The sequence below is a fragment of the Crotalus tigris genome, unplaced genomic scaffold (assembly GCF_016545835.1).
Source record: "Crotalus tigris isolate CLP2741 ecotype Arizona unplaced genomic scaffold, ASM1654583v1 scf7180000024167.7108832, whole genome shotgun sequence".
In the NCBI taxonomy this organism is placed as follows: Eukaryota; Metazoa; Chordata; class Lepidosauria; order Squamata; family Viperidae; genus Crotalus; species Crotalus tigris.
In genome coordinates, this window is record NW_024100417.1 from 4,961,442 (window position 1) to 4,983,294 (window position 21,853).

General features: G+C 35.5%; 1 protein-coding gene and 1 long non-coding RNA gene across 15 annotated transcripts in view; one reads left to right on the plus strand and one right to left on the minus strand.

Annotated features, from left to right (window-relative positions):
* ST3GAL3 (ST3 beta-galactoside alpha-2,3-sialyltransferase 3) overlaps positions 1-21,853 on the plus strand; it is a 203,826-nt gene that overhangs the window by 96,454 nt on the left and 85,519 nt on the right. For all 10 annotated transcript variants that reach the window (XR_005554260.1, XM_039323074.1, XM_039323081.1 and 7 more), the window contains one exon: positions 16,265-16,359. Coding sequence is in view for 9 of the 10 variants with exons in the window: in XM_039323074.1 (XP_039179008.1) it covers positions 16,265-16,359 (95 nt within the window). In the remaining variant the exon portion in view is untranslated. The remainder of the gene's footprint in view (positions 1-16,264; positions 16,360-21,853) is intronic.
* The window catches only part of LOC120298904, a 98,704-nt gene that overhangs the window by 70,352 nt on the left and 6,499 nt on the right, over positions 1-21,853 (minus strand). The window lies entirely within an intron of this gene.

Below are 21,853 nucleotides of genomic sequence, written 5' to 3' on the forward strand. Positions count from 1 at the left end.
TTATTAATTTTAAAACCCGAGACTTGTCCATATGAGACTTACTTTTATTTTTTGTTAAGTAATCAAAAATGGATAGATTTTGCCTAGGCACAAAATCAGTAATCTCATTTTTAGAAATTTCTGCCTGAGACCTTTCAGAGTAAATGCTATAACCCAGCATGTTACAGCTGTTTCAAAAGCGAAAACCGTTATATTTAATGTCCCCAGGGAATTTGGCTCCCATTGTTGTTTGTGGGGTGGTCTGCTATACTTTCATCTTTTGAGTCCCAATTCAAATCATCATATCTATTTGGACTGTACCTGGAACTTAATTTGTTAATAATGCTGTCATTACTTACAGTACATGATCTGTTTCAGCCCCCCCCCCTTTAAAGTTGTATGAGATCATTTATTCTTTGTTGTTTGAATCATTTAAACAATGTCTCCCTGCCAGAATTCATTCTTTATTCCTTCATTCTCTTTTCTGTCTCTTGTTCGGAAATTAGTTGTATACAATTGTACTCAGGGACCAGTAATTAATAAAAATTAATCTGATAGTATAGAAGTGAAAATAAAAAAAAATACAAGAGCACTCTAGTAGCTAGATGTTTTTCATTTCAGCATCTTGGATATGTGCTTCTCTTGTCGTCTCATTTTTTTCACATGTTCAGTTTCTATCTGGATTAATTTAGATTGATTTCTCCTTAGCAGAAATAATTCCTCACTGTGGAATGAAATTGTGGTATAATTTTGTTTATACTTCTGAAAAGTAGCTATTGTTAGAATTGAAAAGCTATTTAAAGGTAAATCTTGGATGCTGTCTGGCTGTTATAAAATATATACATGAAATCACAAAGCCCATTTAATATTGTTTCATCTGAATTGAATGGAAATGCAGACTAAAAGTTTTAACAGCTGTGGCAATAAGTATCTGGCATTTAGGAGGTCAGTTAAGCAGAAATAGTTTTAGATTTTCTGTGTAGAAAGGCTTTTTTTGAACAAATTAAAACAAGAACATTTTTATTCAAATGGATCCCAGATTTGTTTGTTGGGTGTAGGCATGCATTCATATATTATCTGTGCAAAGATAAACAGTATCAGGGCCACAGGCTAAATTTTGTACTTTCTGCTTCCCTACCAGCTTGTATAGACCTGTACTGTTGAATAGTGATTCAGTCAAGAGTAGGTCATTTCAGGAAAGGAAAAGGTGATGAAGCTCTTTTGGAAGAAAATCCTGGAAAAGGTCCTTAACGTTGTACATCCAATTCTAATTTATTATTCACATGTAAGTTATTCTAATATCGCTGTCATAGTTCCGACTAATGAAACACTTTAAAGAACTTCCAGGCATGTTTATCCTAAAGCCTTTGTTACCAGTGTTATAAATTGATGCACATCATGGAGGTTTATGCCAGAATCTGAATTCCTCTTGCTGGCATCTAACTTTTCTTGCTAAACCCCTCCCTTATCTTGCAGTCATAAGTCACATCTTCCAATTAGCCCAGAGGGCAGAGATTCACTTCCTTCCTTTTCTCTGGCTTTTGTTATTTCCCCTCCCTTTTGTCTGTCATCTGAATTAACTCTAAAAATACCAGACAGTTCTGCATATTTTGTCAAAGCAAAATAGCATCAGGGAGTTTTGGGATACATTAATATCATAAGCTTCTCTCCTGCTTCCCAATTAATTTATAGTATTTTTTGTACTAGAATATATCAGCAGGACCTAAGTGAAACAATTAAACAAATTTGTACATTATACTCTATTAAGTCATCTCTTTGTTATTAGATATAACAAAGTCCCAGTTGTGCCATGTTTTATTCTCTTTCCCATGTTTAAGATTTGCATGTGTGCCAGCTTGTTGACAGTTGCTGGACATTATCATTTCCAGTTTCCCTTACCATCTTGATTCCCACACTCACTGAGGAAAAGAAGGATGCAGCTACATAATCAACTGTCCTTTTCACATGGAAATGAATTCCATATTTCCTTGTGAAATGTTTGATCTTTAAAAATATGACCACTTAAAAATGAAATCTAGTTTGCTTTTGAAAAATTATTTGACGTTTCTTAGAAATTTCTGGAATGGTGGGAGAAATCTTCCTAGCATGATTGAGAGAGACAGTTTCATATTCATCAGATTTAATATTCTGCAGAGTGAGATTTTGGTGCATAGTACAAAAGATAATAAAATACTTGGCAGAATTTGTACCTGAGAGAACATACATACTCTGATAGATTTCTTAGGGTGTTTGTAGACATTCTGATTTTGTTAGATAAAATAACCTTAGGTATCTGGAGGGAAAGAAGTTTGACATTATTTTCCATATTGTTCTTAAAGTTGAAATATTTGTTAAGTGTAAAAATAAAATTATGTATGCCAGCCAGTCACTTATTCAGATGGGTGGTTATAGAAATCAAATCAAATCAAATCAAATCAAAGCCAGGCCTAACATATTCAAAAGTGGATCCATATTAGTAACTGTGATATGATCCATAAAAACTGTTTATTTAGTCAGTCTGGGCAATCAGGCCTGAAGATCAATAGTTGCCTTTCTTAAAATAAGAAAGTTTTTTAGTAGTTTCAGAGAGATGACAGAAAATATTCAGCATGATGAAAGCATAATTGATTACCTTAGACCAGAATTACTGAAGAGTCTGTTCTGCACAGAGGTAAAAATATATTAAAGAAACAGTGACTCTTTCTCCATTCGGTTTGATCTGATGGCTTTGAATCCCAGAATTATGATAAAAAGTGATCCTTTTCTTAAGGATCTTTCTTACAGTATTTCTCCTTTTCAGCCTTCGATCAAAACTAATATTTCCCAGATATAATTATCTTCCTGTATAGAGTGCTGGTACTAACATTTAATTATTTTAGTTCTCCTTTTATATACTTCGTCTTTAATATCACTTTTCAGGCCCCCAAACCAGAATTCTAGACAATATTTCAAATATAATAATATGATACATTTTTTATTATATTTGTACTTTGTTTTTAAGCTCTTTCATAATAATCATTAACATACATTTATTATCTCTAGGGCTACCATATCCTGGGTCGGTATTTTCACTGAACTATCCATGTGAGACTAAGATTTTTTTTCCTAATCAATCAGTACTATCTCAGACTTACTTCATATATGTGAAGTTACAATATTTTGTTTCACTATGTTTCATTTTATAATTACATTTACCTCTTTGTTGCATAGACTTCCCATTTGGGGACATTTTTCAAATTAACCCAGTGAAATATTGTTTTTATCACTCTATTAATTTGCTAAGGTCTGCAAACATATCTTTGCTTTTCATTTTAAAATCTAGAATCATGTTTCTCAATCTCAGCAACTTTCAAGAAGCATTATATTTTGTTATGGCAATTGTACTATAGTTATCATCTATTCCTGCAAATTTCAGAAAGTATTAAAATACCAATTTCTTCTTTCCAACAATAAAAACAAAAGCTGCTTTTTTGCTGGTTTTTCCATAATTTCTTGGAAATCTCTTACCCTTTGGAGCTATGAGAGGCTGTGTTCTTCTATCAGATCAAGAAGTAAGATTTTTTTCCTTTCATATTATTTATCTTTTCTGCACCCCTTGGTCTATTCTGTTTGGAGCTGTATTAGCAGACTTATTTGAAGCCATATCAACAAGCAGGAGTAGTTCAATTGCCTTGTTGCATGAAAACCTATAGTACAAGATTAAGTCAAATTATGCATTATTCTATTATTTGCATGCATTGAACATCAGTTTTAGTATCTCATTTCAACCCAATTAAAACAGTGTCTATGTTGTTCTGTGTTCCAGATATATTTTTGTTCCCTATCCAAGGGAATGTTCCAGGATTACAAGGACCTGTAGAACTGTCGTTTCTATTCAGTGCATTGGAACATGCACTTTACTCCAAGAAGGCAATGGATGAGTTCAGCCCAGATTTACTTATATCATAGTAGGGGGAAGCTAATAGTTCTGTTTTAAGAAAGAAGAGTTAGATCTGTAGGTGTACCATTGAATATTAATATTGGCAGTAATCATGAGGTAACAGTGATTGCCAGGCTTGGAAAGTAAAAAGATCTTATGTTGGCATAACCATTTCAGTATTCCTTCTGGTTAACAAATTGCCTTAAACTGGTTTTGAAAGCCTGAAATAGAATGTTAAAGTTATCATAGTGGGAAATGTGATTTCAGCAATTCCCACTATTAGGCTTATTTTTAACTCCTGGAATGCAACAAGGTTAGCAGATGGAACTGCTGGCATCCCACTCCTGTCTGTTACAATTTTGGAGGAATGTTGGTGTTAATGACAATATTGAAATCTGTTGTGAGCTGAAATATTGAGAGAAGTCTGGAACATGACTGGAAATTGAAGAGTTCAGCAGAGGAAATAAATTGGGAAGGGGAATTATGTTCATACGCAATGTCTTAATAAAAAAGCTTCGTAAAGAAGATATATGAATAAACAAGTTCAATTTTAATGAGATGTAGAAAATGAACTGTTCTGAAAGTCACTTGGAAAAAGGTAAAATATAGAAATGTGAACCACAAAGAAATAGTGGGAACTGAAAACAAATACTTAGAGGTGATAATAAATGTAGCCATTAGGTGGATATCAAATTTTAGGAAAGAAGATAGGAGTCATAATGCATCATACTTTAGGACAGTGATGGTGAATCTTTTAGGGACTGAGTGCCCAAAAACTGGCCCTGCCCCCGCTCCACCCTTGCCCCCCCACCCCGCCTGCCCGCAGGGCCACTCACCGCCTCCAGGGCCTGCCGCAGATGGCCCAGCAGTGCCATGGCGGCCATGCCCTCTGCCCGCACCCCGCAGCATCAATTGGGGCATAAGGGCAGAGTCTTGTCTACACTGTCTGGCTGCCATATCCTTGCTGCACTGCTCTGCGTGGGCCATGCTTGGGGGCAACTCTCCTCCAGGGGGGGCTGCTGGTGAGGGGGTTGTGGGGGGAAGCAAGGCTGGGGCAATGGCATGTGTGCCCACAGAGAGGGCTCCGAGTGCCGTCTCTGGCACCCGTGCCATAGGTTCGCCACTACTGCTTTAGGATATGTATACCCGTTAATTTAACTGGCAATGGTTTTAGATGGATCATTTGTCAACAAAGCTTTGTTTAATTAAGTTTTGTGGCCAGATTCTGAAAGTCAAAATAACATTTTTTAAAATTAATGAAAATTTGAGAGTATGTATGACAATGTGTTTTGTTCTGAATCCTAGAATATTTTGGTTATTCTTACTGAGACATAATCCAGAAGAGTTTCAAATGCAGGAAAGTAGGAGTAGTCTGCTTTGGCCCACTCTTTCCTTCTCTCCACAGGTAGTAGGCTAACACGCCCACCTATTAGCCCAGCACCTTTTTATCCCTTTTTCTTCTTAGCTATTGTTGGGGTCTTAGGCTTCAAGTGTGGTTATATCCAACCAATGTGTGCTCACTCTTGTGTCTTCCTTTTCTACCTCTCTTTAGCCATCACCACTGTCTTTTTCCTACACCCAAAATATCTGCTTGGCATATGCTTGCTGTTGTCCTCATATGGATTTCCTGAAATTGGTAGTTCCTTGAATGGAACCATTGATCACAGAACATTTTGCTCATATATACAGATAGTCCATGACTTACGACCACAGTTGAGACCACAATTTCTGTTGTTAAGCAAATTGGTTGTTAAATGAATCCCACCTGATTTTATGACCTTTTGGTCATCATTGTTAAGTGAATCACTGCAGTTGTTAAGTGAATCATGCACGAATCCAGCCGCTCCCATTGACTTTGCTTGCCAGAAGCTGGCTTGGAAGGTCGCAAATGGTGATCATGCTGCAAGCATGGTAACTACATGCCAGTTGCCAAGCACCTGAATTTTGATGCTGTGTTGATTGTAAGAGTGAGAACCAGTTGTAAGTTAATTTTTTCAGTGCCATTGTAACTTTGAACGGTCACTAAACGCATGGTCAAGGTCTAGCTGTAGCATAAATGTGTCTCCAAGAATACATTTTATATGCTTAAAAAATATCTGCTCAAATTGGGTCTGTCCTCAAGAAAGTTACATAATTTTCTCAAATTAATAAGAAAACTAAAATATTCCTTCTCTTTATTGTTATATTATTATTTTTTATTGAATTCTTGATTGTTGTGTTTCTATTTTATGTAATTTCTTAAAAGTTAGGCTAGTTAATCCTTTTGCACATCAAGCTGAGAAATAATGAAAAAGAGTACTATAGTAAATGGAATTTCCAGTAACAACTAGAATGTTAGATATTTTATTATTTCTTTATTAAGTGTGAAGTCACATGGGAGCAAATCTTAATGCTTTCTTTTTATGTGCACACTTCTGTTATTAATTGTCTCAGGTCAAATGTTGACCTCAACTCTCCACTTTGGTGTATATAATATGAGGCTGTCATCTTTAGTGCAATTATTTTACCAACATTTTAGGGGCTTATAGGAGTTTTTATATCAGATTCTATCATACCAAGCTAATTTAGTCTTTAAGTTTTATATTGCAGTCTCTTGTACAACTTTCTGATTTATAAGACTACTACAGGTAGTCTTTTCTTACCAATCACTCATTTAGTGACTCGTTGAGCCATTATTCAAAATACGACAATACTGAAAAAATAACTTTGCAACTTTATGATGTTTGCAAAGCCCCACAGTCATGTGATTGCCAATACAGTCAATACACATTTTCCTATATCTAGCTAGTTGTTTTTCTTCTATGGATGGGAGTGGATTGTTGAGGAGAGAAGGGGGGCTTCCAGTTGTGCATTTTACAACTGCATCATTTAGCAATGAAAATTACCATCATTAAATGAGGACTACCTGTATTCCAAAGAATTATTGACCACAGGAACATTTTATGATGTTCAGAATCTTTAAAAATAAGTAGCAATAAATTCAAAATGCCAGTTAACATTTGTGTGCATATTAGATTCTAAGGTAATTTTGGTTTTATCTGGTTTTTAATTTTTACAAATTTTATCATATAAAATCTAGAATTTTTACTTATTTTTTGCGGTTATTAATGAAATACATATTGTCAGTGGAAGTAACCATATATGTTAAACCAGTGATGGCGAACCTTTTAGAGACCGAGTGCCCAAACTGCAACCCAAAACCCACTTATGCATCGTTGGGTGCCGGGTGGGTGTGGCCCATTGGCTGGGCGTGGCCCATTGGCTGGGCGTGGCCCATTGGCTGGGTGTGGCTGCAGTGTAACGGCAGACTGGGTGGGACTAAAAAGTTCATCAATCAATTCCAACTTTGCAAGATTTTTTTTCCCCACGAGAAGTTGAAATTGACTGATTGATTGAACCTTTTTTTTTTTTTTTGCACATGGCGGTGGAGGCCTAAAGCGAAAAGGTTTTATAAAACCCAGCTGAAGACCTAGGACTGGGGCGATGGCGCATGTGCCCACAGAGAGGGCTCTGAGTGCCGCCTCTGGCACCTGTGCCATAGGTTCACCACCACTGGTATAGGTCCTCCTGCTTGAGCAAGGGGCTGGACTAAAAGACCTCCAAGGTCCCTTCCAGCTCTATTCTATTCATATGTGAGAGATGCCACCTGGAATGGTACAAAAAGATTTAATAATGCTTTGCTATGATGATAATCAAAACTATAAACATACCAAAGCATTTCTTGATTTATTGGACAAGTATTTGTTTACTAATGATCACTAAAAAAGCCTTAGAATTTACTTTAAATTTCTGATAATTCTTTGAAAGGTCCAGAGAAATAAAATCTTTTATTTGCAATAAGAGAAATGATTGATGTTATTAGATATTGAAAGTTTGTGAATTATTTGTTTTGAAAATATAAGAATGTTTGCTATTGAAAAGGATTTACAATTATTCCTTTAAAATACCACTATTTGCCATTTGTGTTTCTTTTTTTTCTTTTTAATCAAATAAGAATTCTGGAATGTTTCAAAAAGTTATCAACTGCAAATGAATTATTACAACTTTTGATGCAAGTCTTTTAAATATTTGCTTTAGGTGCAGTCAAATCTATGAACCTCTTTTTCCTTCATTCCAATTCAAAATAAAGGATCTTTTAAAAACATTATGGCACTACTATCAACAACTAAAACAATCAGTCATATTCTTTATTATGGTCACAGACCAATCCAGATAATAGCAAAGCAAACAAAAGATCAGTATGAAAAACATGTTAGCAAGATCTGGATAAGCTAGCAACCTAAGTAATTAATCCCTCACTTGATTGTTTTTTTCCGGTGTAGTAAACCTCATTGCAGAATTTGCTCATATTAAGAATCTTTCAGTAGAATAGAAATATAAAATATATCAGGTCCTGACCAGCTCAAAGTTGACTCAGTCTTCTATCCTTCCGAGGCTTTAAAGAATTATGAAGCGGTATATAAGGCTAAGTGCTATTGCTATTGCTATTTTAAAAATTACCTTCTACCACCAACTTTGATTTGTGTTTGGTATTTCTTAGGGACAAACTTCATGAAATGTCACTTGTTTGTCCAAAATGCTGTAGAGCAGTTCCCCCCACCCCTGGAAGAGTTATTTAAATGAAAAGTTTCAAAGAGACAGTTTTTCCATTTTTTTCGTTGAACAGATAAATCAAAATGGTTTCCATGATTAATAATAGAAGAAAATGGGTTGCTTGCCACAATGCTTTTTGAACTAATCAGTTAAATTTACAGTTCAATAGAAAATTCTAGGCTTCAACAATCCACTATAGCAAACTTCATTTGGCAGGCCCCAGACAGCGGATCCTCTCTGCCCTGGCACCTGCATTATAGAATCTTCTCCCCCAGAGAAGAAGTCAGCCTCCCTCAAGACCTGGTTATGCCAGCCCGCCGAGGAATGGGTGAACTAGTGAGGTGGCTTCCTTATGATTAATATTCCTTCACCTATTTTCCTTTTTGTTTTAGTTTTGTTTTCATAGTTTTTTAAAAATGTTTTTAATAATTATTATATACAGTTTAATGACAGTTTTCTATTTTTATTGTTTTACTGAATTGTTGTATGCTGCCCAAAGTCATTTTCCATGAGATGTGCAGCTATATAAATTTGATAAATAAACTGTTGAAAGAAAAATCTTCATCAAGATCCAGTCCAAGCCGGGAATAATCAAAATGGAGGTTGTAGTTTATTGAAGAAGAGAGCAAGACAGAAAGATGGCTCTGGGAAAAACTGACCACATGGAGCAGAGTGTTGGGCTTTTATACCTTCTGGGCCTATTGTTTCCTGTTCCTGTTTGAGGCTTTGTATTTCCTGTGTCATATACTTTGACCTGAGTCTAAGTGTGCCCTTTTGGTATTGTGGGTTAATCCTATTATGTCTCCTGTCCTTAGAATTTGGGTGAGGGTATGTAGATTTTAAGTGTCTTTGTCTTCCTAATTTCTAGCTTCCTGGCTCCAACCTTCCTGAATGGATTATTGAATTTGCATTTCTAAAAGCTGGCCTCTGACTAGGGGCTGGGGCTGATTTCTGGGGGCTGGTTTCTGTCTTTTTTAAAGATCTTCTCCATTATTCCTTTGAGGAAATATATTCTGCCTTTTTAATAATTCCCAAAATATTTCTTTCTCTGGATTCTTCCCACAAAACAAATACATACATACAGGCTGAAGTATTTCTTTCCTGCTGATTTAATATTTTTTTCTATCGGAATCTCATTAATTTCAGTGAATTCATTGGAATTTTTAATACAGCCCTAGTTTTAATGATATAGGTGTTACTATTAGGCTACATTCAACATAGTGAGTTAGAAGAACAATCAAAGCAAGGAGAAAATATTTTGAATTTTGAAATGTAGAAGATAGATTTGGTTTTTTCAAGGTATTCCATAGGCAGCATGGGGTATTTTACTGCACATATAAATGAGATATGAACCTGATTTAGAACAGTGGTTCTCAACCTTTTTATACGGCGACCCCGGTCATAAGGATGTGCCGCGCATGCGCGGTGGTGCCCCATGCGCAGCACGCATGTGCAGTGGCACCCCCATGCACGGCGCGCATGCACGGCGCCCCCCCCGAGGGAAAAAATGGCGGATCGCGTTGTTCGGCAACCCCCGTAAAATGGTCGTTCGACCCCAAATGGGGTTGCGACCCAAAGGTTGAGAACCGCTGATTTAGAATATTTGTGTAGGAGAAGAGCAGGCAGAGCTGGGGTGCAGAGTTAAGTGCTTCATTAGCTTAGAGTAGTTACAAATGGTCCAAGTCCAACTGCTCTTGAATTCCATTGACCTTTATATAGCGCCAATTTAATACTGAACTTCAGTTGAGTAGACTCTTGTGTATAGGCTTGAATAAATCTATGCTGCAATCTAATGGATGGTCATGATTCTTTGCACCTAACATCTGCCAGCAATACATAGATGGTAATCAATATATTACTTTTGTCATCTTTTATCAAGTAAGTAGTAATATTTCTGAAAGCTACCTGAATTAAAGAATGAAATAGATAAAAATCAACAAGTTGCACATATCTCCAAAATCATACTTTTATGTATGTTTATCTGTCTTTTTGTGTGTACTTGCATGTGCTTGAATATTTTTGTTTGTAAGTTATCACCAAATTGCAGAACATCGCTGCTATGGATTCAGAAGTATATTCAGAAAGGAATCAGTATTTCATTTTTGTTTGATGTCCATATTTATAGGCTAAGTTGAAAGTGGAAAAAGCATGTAATAAAATAACATTGGTAGACTTTGGTTCACGCAGTGCAAAAGCAAAAGTGTAATGGAAGAATGTTATCTGCAATAGTTTCCAGCTCTGATGGCTACAGGGGTCATTAATATAGACTTTGCTATTTTCCAATAATGACTTTGTTTCTGTTCTTTTGGGGAAGAATTCAAGTACAAGCTATAAACAAGGGTACATGGCTGTCTTTGTTTGTTGAATGCAGTAAGAGTGGTATATAATAGAATAATTCAAATGTAGCAGAGAAGAAGATAAGGCTATGTAATATTCCCTTGATTGTTTGAAGTATTTATTGTTAAATGTATATTTAAAGTGTGTTGTTTGGAGATGTGAATATATGTATGATTTGTATACAGTTGATGCCATGTTGTTAGGTGAAGATGAAGGTGATTTGCAGGGTATGTTAGATCCATTCTACAATGAAACAAGAACTATGGAGAGAGGTGGTGCATAGCATTTGATCTATTGTGAAAAATGAATATTTGTTGTAAGAAACAAAAATGGTTGTGTGTAAGAGCATACTTCTGTCTGCTTTATGATAGTGAGGGTTGGATATTCAGGAGAAACAAAATTAAATTGGATGCAGTGGAAATGGGGTGCTTAATTGTGTGTGGTAAAACAAGAAGAAATGTATGGGTGTTGAAATCAATGTAGATTGAATACAACAGTGAATGATGAGCGAAAATGAAGTATTCATGATTCATTCATATAAACAGAATTACAAAACAAATAGGAAGGAAATGTGAATGGGTTGAAGAGAACGGGAGGATCAAAAAAGTCATGGCTGGATGAAGATGATATCCTCAAAAGAGAGTGAGAAGCTTAGAGCAAAACACAACTAATGAATATGGTAGAAATAAGGATAGTTAGAAAATTATGAAGAGATATAGTGAATGAAGTTGATGTGTTGCAGATTTAGCTTTCTTTTATTTTACTTTTTCAGGCCTTAATTTCTTTGGTTTACTATTTCTTATTCCTTTTTGTGTTTTGCCTAACATTGCTTACCTCTGAAGGAAATAGCCTGCTGGATATGCATGCAAGTATGTAAGGATATTTAGCTACTTTCTAACTGCAAGTTAAACAGTCAAATGGTGTGCTTCTCCCTCATCTTGGATAAATCCAGGGCAAGGATGTGGTTAAACACTCAATTACTCTGACACTTGGCAGAGAGAACTGACTCCCACATTAAAGTCTAAACAGAAATAGCTTTTGGGTCAAACTGAGGTCCAAAGGATATTTCTCCTTTGTAACCATAAATCTCTGAAAAACAAGCTTTGTAATTAACCTAGCTGACATTATCCAGTGCTACTCACTCACATGATAAAATGTACAATATGTTATTTGGATCTGATCAGACCAAACAACTGCTTTTTCTTCTCATAAATAACTTTAAAGTGTTGCTTCTTAGCAGCTTTCCAGAGACATTTTCAAAGAAAAATCCTCTGGAAATAGAGGCTCATTTCTGTAGTAGGAAGAAAAAGTATTGTGCTAGTGTTTTTATTATTATTATTATTATTATTATTATTATTATTATTATTATTATTATTCTAAAATTTCAATATTCTTTCAGGTCCTTTAAGCCAGGCATCTGTGGAATATTTTTCCTTTCTTAATCATCGAAGAAATAAAGAACATGAATGATTCTCATTATTTGGCTAAACGCTGGTGGTTTGTTCAGATATTATCACTGATGTCATGCTACAAACCTATATTACAAAAGAAAAAAATCAGGTGTTCTGTTCAAGACAGTAAATAGCTTTTCACTTTGAGAGGATCACTAGGCAGTTAGGGCTATTAAAGGCTTGTCTACAATAATCCATCTTCTGTTGGTTGTGTGGCTAATATTATAGGTACTGTACAAGTTGTTTTCAGATGCTGACTGTTTTAGAATTTAGGCAGCCTACATCATTATCGTTGAGGAATAGATCAGCATAAAAAAGGAAATGGAATTAGAGAAGAATATAGAAAGAAAGAAACGCAACTCTCCTGACTCTGAGATAAAATGCATTAGTAACAATAATAATGAGATTTATTTAATAAAAGCTGATTTAAAAAGCTTTTTAATGAAATGAAAACTATTTCTATTGAATAAATTTATTTAACAAAACATTAATGATCTACTTTTAATATTAACTCCTTTCAAAATTAATCTTTTTCTTTCTCATTCCACATAATGTCTCCTGAGATACAAGTGAGTGTGCTGTCAATGACTGCTCACCATGCTTCATCTATTCCTTGCCAGTCATTTTACTGATAAATCTCTTATTCTTGTAATTGTTTTGGTAAAAATCAATCTAATCCTGAATATGGTTTGAGGTGGATTCATTTTGTTTACTGATTTTGGAGACTATATTATTCTGTACATAAGTTTGCCAGTCTGACACATTGTATTTTTATCTTCTCCCTTCTGTCTTTCCTTTTTTAATAACTCAGCTTAACATTTTAGATAAAACTGCTTAGGCAACAGTTCAGATAACAATAAATATTACTTATTTTTTTTAAAAAAAGAGCTCTTCTTTATGTGCATATTTCTCCAATATGCTGAAAAAAATATATTAAAATTCTATGAAATAATTGTGAGAAGCAGTAGTGGCAAACAATGTGTTATTTAAATTTTAATATGATAAACATTGATAACAAAACAAAAGCTGTTTTGAAGTCCTCTGTAATTTTTGGTTGCAGTTTGGGCATTCGGTCTCTAAAAGGTTCGCCATCACTGACCTGTATCATACCTGTGCATTTAGTTTTTCTTGCTTAAATGTAGAGCCTTACTTTTTTCACCACTGAGTTTCATTTTGTTAGATAGCACCCAATCTTCAAGTCTGTCAAGATCCTTCTGTATCTTAAGCCTATCTTCTGGAGTGTTGGCTATTCCTGCCAGCTTGGTATCATCTGCAAATTTGATGAGTTCCCCATCTATCCCCTCATCCAAATCATTGATGAAGATATTGAAGAGCAGTGGGCCCAGAACAGAGCACTGGGGCATCCCACTACACACTTCCATCCATGTAGATGCAGTTCCATTGAGGGCCACACGCTGAGTTCGGCCAGTCAGCCAGCTATGAATCCATCTGGTGGTGATGCTTTCTAATCCATATTTTTCTATTTTATCAAGTAGTAGGTTGTGGTCTATTTCATCAAATGCCTTACTGAAGTCCAAGTAAATTATATCCACAGCATTCCTCTGGTCCACTAATTTTGTCACCTGGTCAAAGAATGCAATAAGATTTGTCTGGCATGATCTGTTTTTGACAAAACCATGGTGGCTTTTGATAATGACTTTGTTTGCCTCTAGGTGTTCGCTGATTCATTGCTTGATTATCTTTTCCAGAGGTATTGAGGTCAGACTGATAGGTCTGTAGTTTCCTGGATCCATTTTTTTTCTTTTTTTGAAGATGAGAACCACACCAGCTCTTTTCCAGTTCTCTGGTAGTTCCCCATGCTCCAGGATCTTTGATTAACATAAAAAATTACTGCAATAGAAAAATGTGGCAGTTGGAGGGGATGCCTATTTTTGTTAAAAAAAAAAAAAAGAGCGGGGAAAGGTGCATTCTGGCAGGATATAACTTTCTATTCAGATTCTTTGATATGATTGGTGAGATTTAAGATGGGAAAGGATGATATACCTATTTTGGAGAAAAATAGTGAGAGGATTCCTTCTCATGCAGACATCCTGATCATTAATTATATTTTTCTGTCAATCAAAAACTACATATTAAAGTACTATTTTATATATTAGCAAGCAAGTATAGATATATCATCATCACTAGTGCCGTTGTCATCTGCTGTATTCAATTTTTCTGGAAGGAACCCTGGGATTTCCAACAATTGAACTTTGCACACCGTTAGTTAGCCTGCTGTTCTGTTAATGGTTCAGCAATACATATCACTTTGAAATGGATTTGTGATGAAAAAAACATTTCTGACCAGAACTCTGTCTTAGAACATTACTAGATCTGGATCTTCCTAGAAATCTTCCAGTGCCATTGATGTATTTTTGCCATTTTGCTTCACCACATCCTCTTATTTCTGTTGTTTCAAAGATTTTTATTTTCTGAGCTAGGCACTTCTACCTGCAACAATAAGTTGTGTAATTGCATGGCTGTATTTTGCTCTAGAAGTTTGCATGTTGCGGTCCTGGACAGGACAGCAGGTTTACTAGGTAAAGGGCCCAAAATACAGGTTTGCTCTACCAAGAAGAATACCAGCCTGGTGGCAAGTAAGACATTTCCAGGTTACTTCATTTAGTTTTCATGGGCTGAAAGGGAAACTGAGGTAGGTGAGCAGGCAGGACAATCTACTCATTCCCTGACCAACAATTGAGTATTAATTGACTGGAACTTGTCTGATTATGGATTAGTTGTTGGGTTTAAGCAAACATTGCAGCCACAAGGCACAGAAATCCCTGTAGTATCTAAAATGATGAGAACATCTCAATTCTGAAATTAAAAGACTTGGGCAATGGAATTGTTGTCATATATTGCCCAGTATGATTGAACATCCATCTATAGGAACACATGCCCTGAAGTTTGTTAAAAAAATGTTTAATTAGTCCAACACATTTTTATTTATATAAAAAGGAGAAATGATGGGAACAGCAACAACAGGATACTGTAGAGAGCATTTGGGTGGGAGTAAGAGAGAATGAAGAGCACACCACTGCTGCTACTAGGAGATAACAAATTTTAGCCTGTACAATTATATCCTAAGGAAAATATTTTCCAAGCACATTATATAAAGTATGGTTTTCTTTCAGTTGTTTTTGTGGTGATGTGCTGCTCTAGTAGAACTTATTGATTTTTTTCCTTCTAAACTGTTGATTTTTTCCTTCTAAATTCAGTAAACACCAGAAATGGCTACTGTTGTCAGAAATTTTAAAATACTAATATTTTCCATGTGTATAGTATGTGATTCATTATCTTGTTATAAACCTAACTAGAATCTTGAAATAGCATTCCTACAGATGGGAGGTTGAGTGGTAGTTGTTTGTTTATGGCTACATAGTGAATTCATAGTAGAGGTAAAAGTTGAAGCAGGGACTTCTCATACACATAGATTTGGAAGAATGATGGGGGATGGGTGTTACCTTGCAATGTGTCCTGATACAGCTGGGTAGCCTGTTATATGCTCCACTCTTTTGTTTGTATTCAAACTTTTAAGTACACTTAATATATAGGAATGCTTTGTATTCTAAGCAGTGTACTTTCTTAGACACTTTTTATTTCTGGCTAACTTCAAATATGATAAGCCATAATAGAATTTTATCTTAGCTTAGAACAACTGTGAACATTATCTGTGAACCAGATCATTATAGCTTGCTCAACAAATTGGAGTTAAAATAACTTGTGCTATAATTGAACACATTCACTGTATTGCTCCTGATTAGGTGATTATCACCATTACAGGCTTTGAATTGCCTATTGGTCTAAATAATATTAAAATGCTTACTTGCATTCATTTCCAGGATAATATTGAATGGAGCTATGCATTCCTTTTGTTCTGAATTTTTTATTTGATACCACACTTATTTTGTAAAACTTTTCCTTGAAATTTTGATTTTCACTTTCTTTTCTTTTATAAAAGCATTCTGTTTCATTATATTTATAGATTCTCCAAACCAGCACCAATGTTTTTGGATGATTCCTTCAGGAAATGGGCAAAGATTCGGGATTTTCTTCCACCTTTTGGGATTAAAGGACAAGGTAGGATAACATATTAATCCACTATGATTGTGTTCTGCATATTATCTTTACAGCTTATGGACTTGTTTAATAAAGAAATTTGTAAATTTGTAATGTTTTAAATTTCTTTCTTTTGAGTAAGGTAGTGCAAAATTGTCTTAAAGAGAGCACTATTTTACATTTTCAACCTTCTGTGGCCACTTAAGAAAGGTGAGTAAGAAGGATGTTGACAATGACATAACTGGAAACAAATTTGCCTCCCATAAAGTTTAATTTATGGAAGGAACTTGAAGATAGGAAATTATTCAACATAAAATATACCAATTCAGGTGATAGTATCCTTTGTTTTAGTATTCCATAAAAATGCTGGGATGGTTCTTCATGAGATCTGCCTTATTAAACACAATGTCTAAGATAGCATTTGGTAGATAAATTCAGTCTCACAACTCTATATGTCTTCATATCACAAAACGGAGCAGAGTAGAATATAATTAAATATAAAAGTTCCATAAATTAAGTATTTTATTATTTATACAATGTTTAGTTGTATTAAAATGAGACTCACTCTTCCAGATCCTTGGACATAATTAGTCCACATTCTATAACCATGGCCAAAATATGTAGGTACCTCACCTTTTATAGATATTTGCCTTCCTACTGGAGAGGCATCCTTCCTAGAAAAGTGACAAATAGCCGCTGTGCAATTTTTTTTAATTAAAAGTACAGATGGAAACAGGATTACTCACTAACGGTAGATTTACAGGATCACTTTTCTTGTAGGGTGTAGATTATAGATCTCTGTGTGGGTTATTTTCTTTTCACTGGCAGAGTATTTTAGCCAAGAAATATCAGCATGGAGAATTGTAGTACAGGATGGCTGAAAGTCTTTGGGCAGACTTTGTTTTGTATTTCCAAGTTGCTGCCAGTTTGTGTCACCACTATAGAGGTATGTTAATCTAGGGTTTTATATTGGATTTTCTTCAGTTAAAACCAGAAACTGCTGTTTGAAATGGCTGGGAGCTGAAGCGGTGGGAGCAAAGCAAATGAATGGCTTGTTTAGTGCCCTCTTGAGACCAAACTTTATGCCAGGATTCAGTCTAAAGCAGTTTGTACTTGTGGGAGGAAAGAATTATTGTTCTCAGCAAACTAGTAGGTCTAATGACAGTGCTGAGAGACCAGAGCGTGAGTGAAGCAAATGGCACCCTTCTCACATCACACTCTCGAGCACACATCACTTGAAATTCTTGCATCAGCTTTTTTCCTTATCCCAGGGGAGGCACTGGGGATGAATTATTGTGACTTGTTGATGGGATCAAAACCTCATTAAGGATTTCAGTCAAGACTAATCTGATACTGGTTGAAACAGGATGGCAGGAGAAATGATGATGGCTGCCAGAATCAGAGCACCTGGGAGATTGAGCAACTTTCTAGAGAATGATAATCAGTTGAGCATCAGAAATCTGAAATCTGATTTGACTGAAAAATCTGGCTGTTGTCAAGGGAGATTCACAACATAGTATAAACCTTGGGAAATGCTTTGTGCAGATGTTCGGGACTTTGGGCATTTGTATCATCATGTGTTTGCTTGAAATTCAAATGAAAATTGACTGGCATAATTCTGTCAACTTGAAGGTCAGCTAGCTGTGAGTATGTGGACTGCATCATTATATTTCAGAATTCCAAACTACTATATCAGAGTAGTTTTAGAGATTTTTTTTCTCCTGTAAATAGATTTTAGAAGTCTTTATAGAAAATGGCATGCCATATCAGACTTTTAATGGAGAGATTGATGCCAGGAAAAAAGAGGCCACATAATTTCATCATCCATTTTCGGACATCAAAAGTAAATAAATAAACCCTAGTACACTTCTAAAGTTTAATATTACATATAGCACAGTTCAGCCTAAGTCTTAAATACATATACATATATAGATATTTTTCATGTGTAAACTTTTTTTCCTCTGATCTTGTGCTCCAGAATGGCATGGGAAGAGCATGTAGTATTTATGGTCTGGATGCAAACCCTCATAGGACAGAGATTTCTCATGCTTGGTTTGTTGTTGCCCAACCTCTGACTATTTAATTTTACTTATATAGTTTTCTTCTAAATTATGTTCCTGGTTTTTCCCATGCATCTTATTTTCTAAAGTGTATTCATTATGTCTTCTCTAGAGATGATGTTCTCTCTGATGTATTATTTGGAGCAATGAAGTGTACTTTGCTGTGTACTTCATTGCTTTCCATTCCCCAAATTGATCCAGATAATGGGGATGTTTGCAACTAGACATTGCCATTGTGTTTATTAAACTTACATATGAAAAATATACTGGGATTCTTTATTGTGTAAATTTTCTGGGATTAAGATGATTTGGTCAAAGATATGGACAGCAGCTATAGTTCAACAACCAAAAAGAAATTACTCAACTTGATATTAATAATATCAATATAATATTAAATCTGAATTTTAATTACTACCATAAGAGCCGTGGTGATACAGTGGCTAGAATGCAGTACTGCAGGCTAACTCACTGCTTACTCCAGGAGTTCGATTTTGAGCAGCTCAAAAGTTGACTCAGCCTTCCATCCTTCCGAGGTTGGTAAAATGAGGACCCAGATTGCTGGAAGCAATATGCTGACTCTATAAACCTCTTAGAGAGGCCTGTAAAGCACTATGAAGTGGTTTATAAGTCTAAGAGCTATTACTACCTAGGAACAGTCTTCAAATGTTTGCCTTTTGAGGCCTCCTTTTGATAATTTTGACATTGTACGAATTTTCTCCTCAAGATATATACAGGTAGTTGTTTAATAACCACAGTTGGGACCAGAATTTCTGTTACTAAGCAAGGTGGTTGTTAAGTGAGTCACACCCAATGTAATGATCTTTTGCCATTGTTAAGAGAATTACTGAAGTTGTTAAGTGAATTATGCAGTCATTAAGTGAATCCAGCTTCTCCCATTGACTTTGCTTTGACAGAAGCCAGCTGGGAAGGTTGCAAAGGCAATTACATAACCCTGGGACACTGGAAACATTATAAATACATGCCAGTTGCCAAGCACCCAAATTTTGATCATGTGATCAAGGGGATGCTGCTACAGTTGTAACTATGAGGACCAGTTGTAAATTATTTATTTTCAATGCCGTTGTAATTTCAAATGGTCACTAAATGAATGGTTCTAAGTTGTGGACTATTGTTAAAAAAAGTGATCTCTGAGGAAATGGTGTGATTTTGTTATGGTAGAAATATTAATAAACAGACTCATCCAATTCAGTATCCTCCAAAAATGTTACAATAGCAATTACAGGAGTAGGAGTAGAAGTCTCAAGTTTCCAGATGTAGGAAGATGGCCTATATGCCAACAAAAAGTGTGCGCTGCGCTGTGTGTTTTATTATATTCTAAGTATCTCGTTAAGGGGATATATTTAGCCTTGCATGTTCCAGAACTGGGAAAATCAAGAGCCATTTTTCACTGCTTGTTTTCTATGAATTTTTATATTTAGATCTTGACTCAAGGCTGACCTTGAAATTTGTGATGTTCTGGGAAAGGGGTAAATATTAGAGAAAAGGCAAGCAATGACCACACAGAAAGCAAAGTCTTTCTCTGTTTCTGAAGTGTAAGTGTAGAGAGTTTCTCCATGATATGTAAACATTTGTTTCTGCTCATTATGTTCTAACTTTCTATTCTATGTTTGAGAGAAATATCCTTATTTACCCTTCTGCCCTCAAAAGTCACTGTGATGTTTCTGACAAATTTGTACTCCTCTTGGCTTTTAACATTATTTCTTCCCATCCTTTTCTGGCTCTGTTTACAGAGGCATGGGGATTTGAGTAATTGAGCCCACACTATTGGTGAATAGTATGCTTGGGAGCCCCTTTGTATTAATGTGATGGAACGGTTTTATTTATTTATTAATTATATACATGCATTTCAATTATTTTTTTTGCCATCCAGAACCAAACTTGTAATATAAGCTGTCATATAAATTGATATATGCAAAAATAAATACGCCTGCTATGGGAATGAAAATGATGCTGGCATTATCATTTGTTTTCAGTGTTCACATACCAATTAGTTTTTCTACATTCAATAACAATGTGATCTTTGTTCATCTCTCATTTCTTTTATTATATGATATTCTCCCCCCTTTCTGTTTTTCTAAGGAAGAATTATGCAGCTAAGATCATTCTGTGAAGTATTTGCATCCACATCATATAATGAGAGCAAGCTCACATACTGTTAATGTACAAGATTAAAGAGCTCTTGGCCTAAGTCAAGTGCATTAGGATGTATTAAAGGTTAGTGTTATTGTGACTTGAAATTTCATTAATACTGATTGGAACTTCCCTAGAGAAAAGAGAGTATTCTAAAAATGTCACTCATGGAGCTGAAGGAAAATAAATACAACTCATTTATGCAAGAATTTCTCTTCTTTTAATTATAATAAAACTTTTAGATGAAGTCATCATTGTATAATAATAATAATAATAAAAGATAATAAAAGCACAGTCTAGCACAATACCAACAAAGAGGAAAAATAACAGCTCTCAAAAGAAACCAGCATGGCTGCATAAAGAACTCTCTGACAAATTGAAAGATAAAAAGGACAAGTATAGAAAGTGGAAAGAGGGGAACATAACTAAGTCAGAATATCAGCAAATAGCCCGAGCCTGCAAAGATGAAGTGAAGAAAGCCAAGGCTCAAAATGAACTAGGCTTGCGACCAAAGTCAAAAATAACAAAAAAAGCTTCTTTCAACATGTAAAAAACAAGAAAAAAGTGAAGGAAATGATTGGTCCATTAGTGGGTGGAAGTGGCAAGAAGGTGACAAGCAACAGGGAGAAAGCAGAACTATTTAACTCATTTTTTGCATCTGTCTTTACACAAAGGGAAAAAACAGACCAACCTATCAAAAATAGTGCCACAAAAAACAAAACAGAAACACAAGTTAAGATAGGCAAGAAAATCGTTAGTGAGCACCTGTCCAGCCTAGATGAGTTCAAATCGCCAGGACCAGACGGATTACACCCCAGAGTTCTCAAGGAACTGGCAGATGTGATATCGGAGCCACTGAACTATATTTTTCAAAGATCCTGGAACACAGGGGAACTACCAGAGGACTGGAAAAGAGCTGATGTAGTTCCCATCCTCAAAAAAGGAAAAAAAATGGATCCAGGAAATTACAGACCTATCAGCCTGACCTCAATACCTGGGAAGATCCTGGAAAAGATAATCAAACAACGAATCAACGAACACCTAGAGGCAAACAAAGTCATTACTAAAAGCCAACATGGGTTTGTCAAAAATAGATCATGCCAGACAAATCTTATTGCATTCTTTGACCAAGTGACAAAATTAGTGGATCAGAGGAATGCTGTGGACATAATTTACTTGGACTTCAGTAAGGCATTTGATAAAGTAGATCACAACCTACTACTTGACAAGATAGAAAAATGTGGGGTAGACAGAACCACCACCAGATGGATCCGTAGCTGGCTGACCGGCCGTACTCAGCGAGT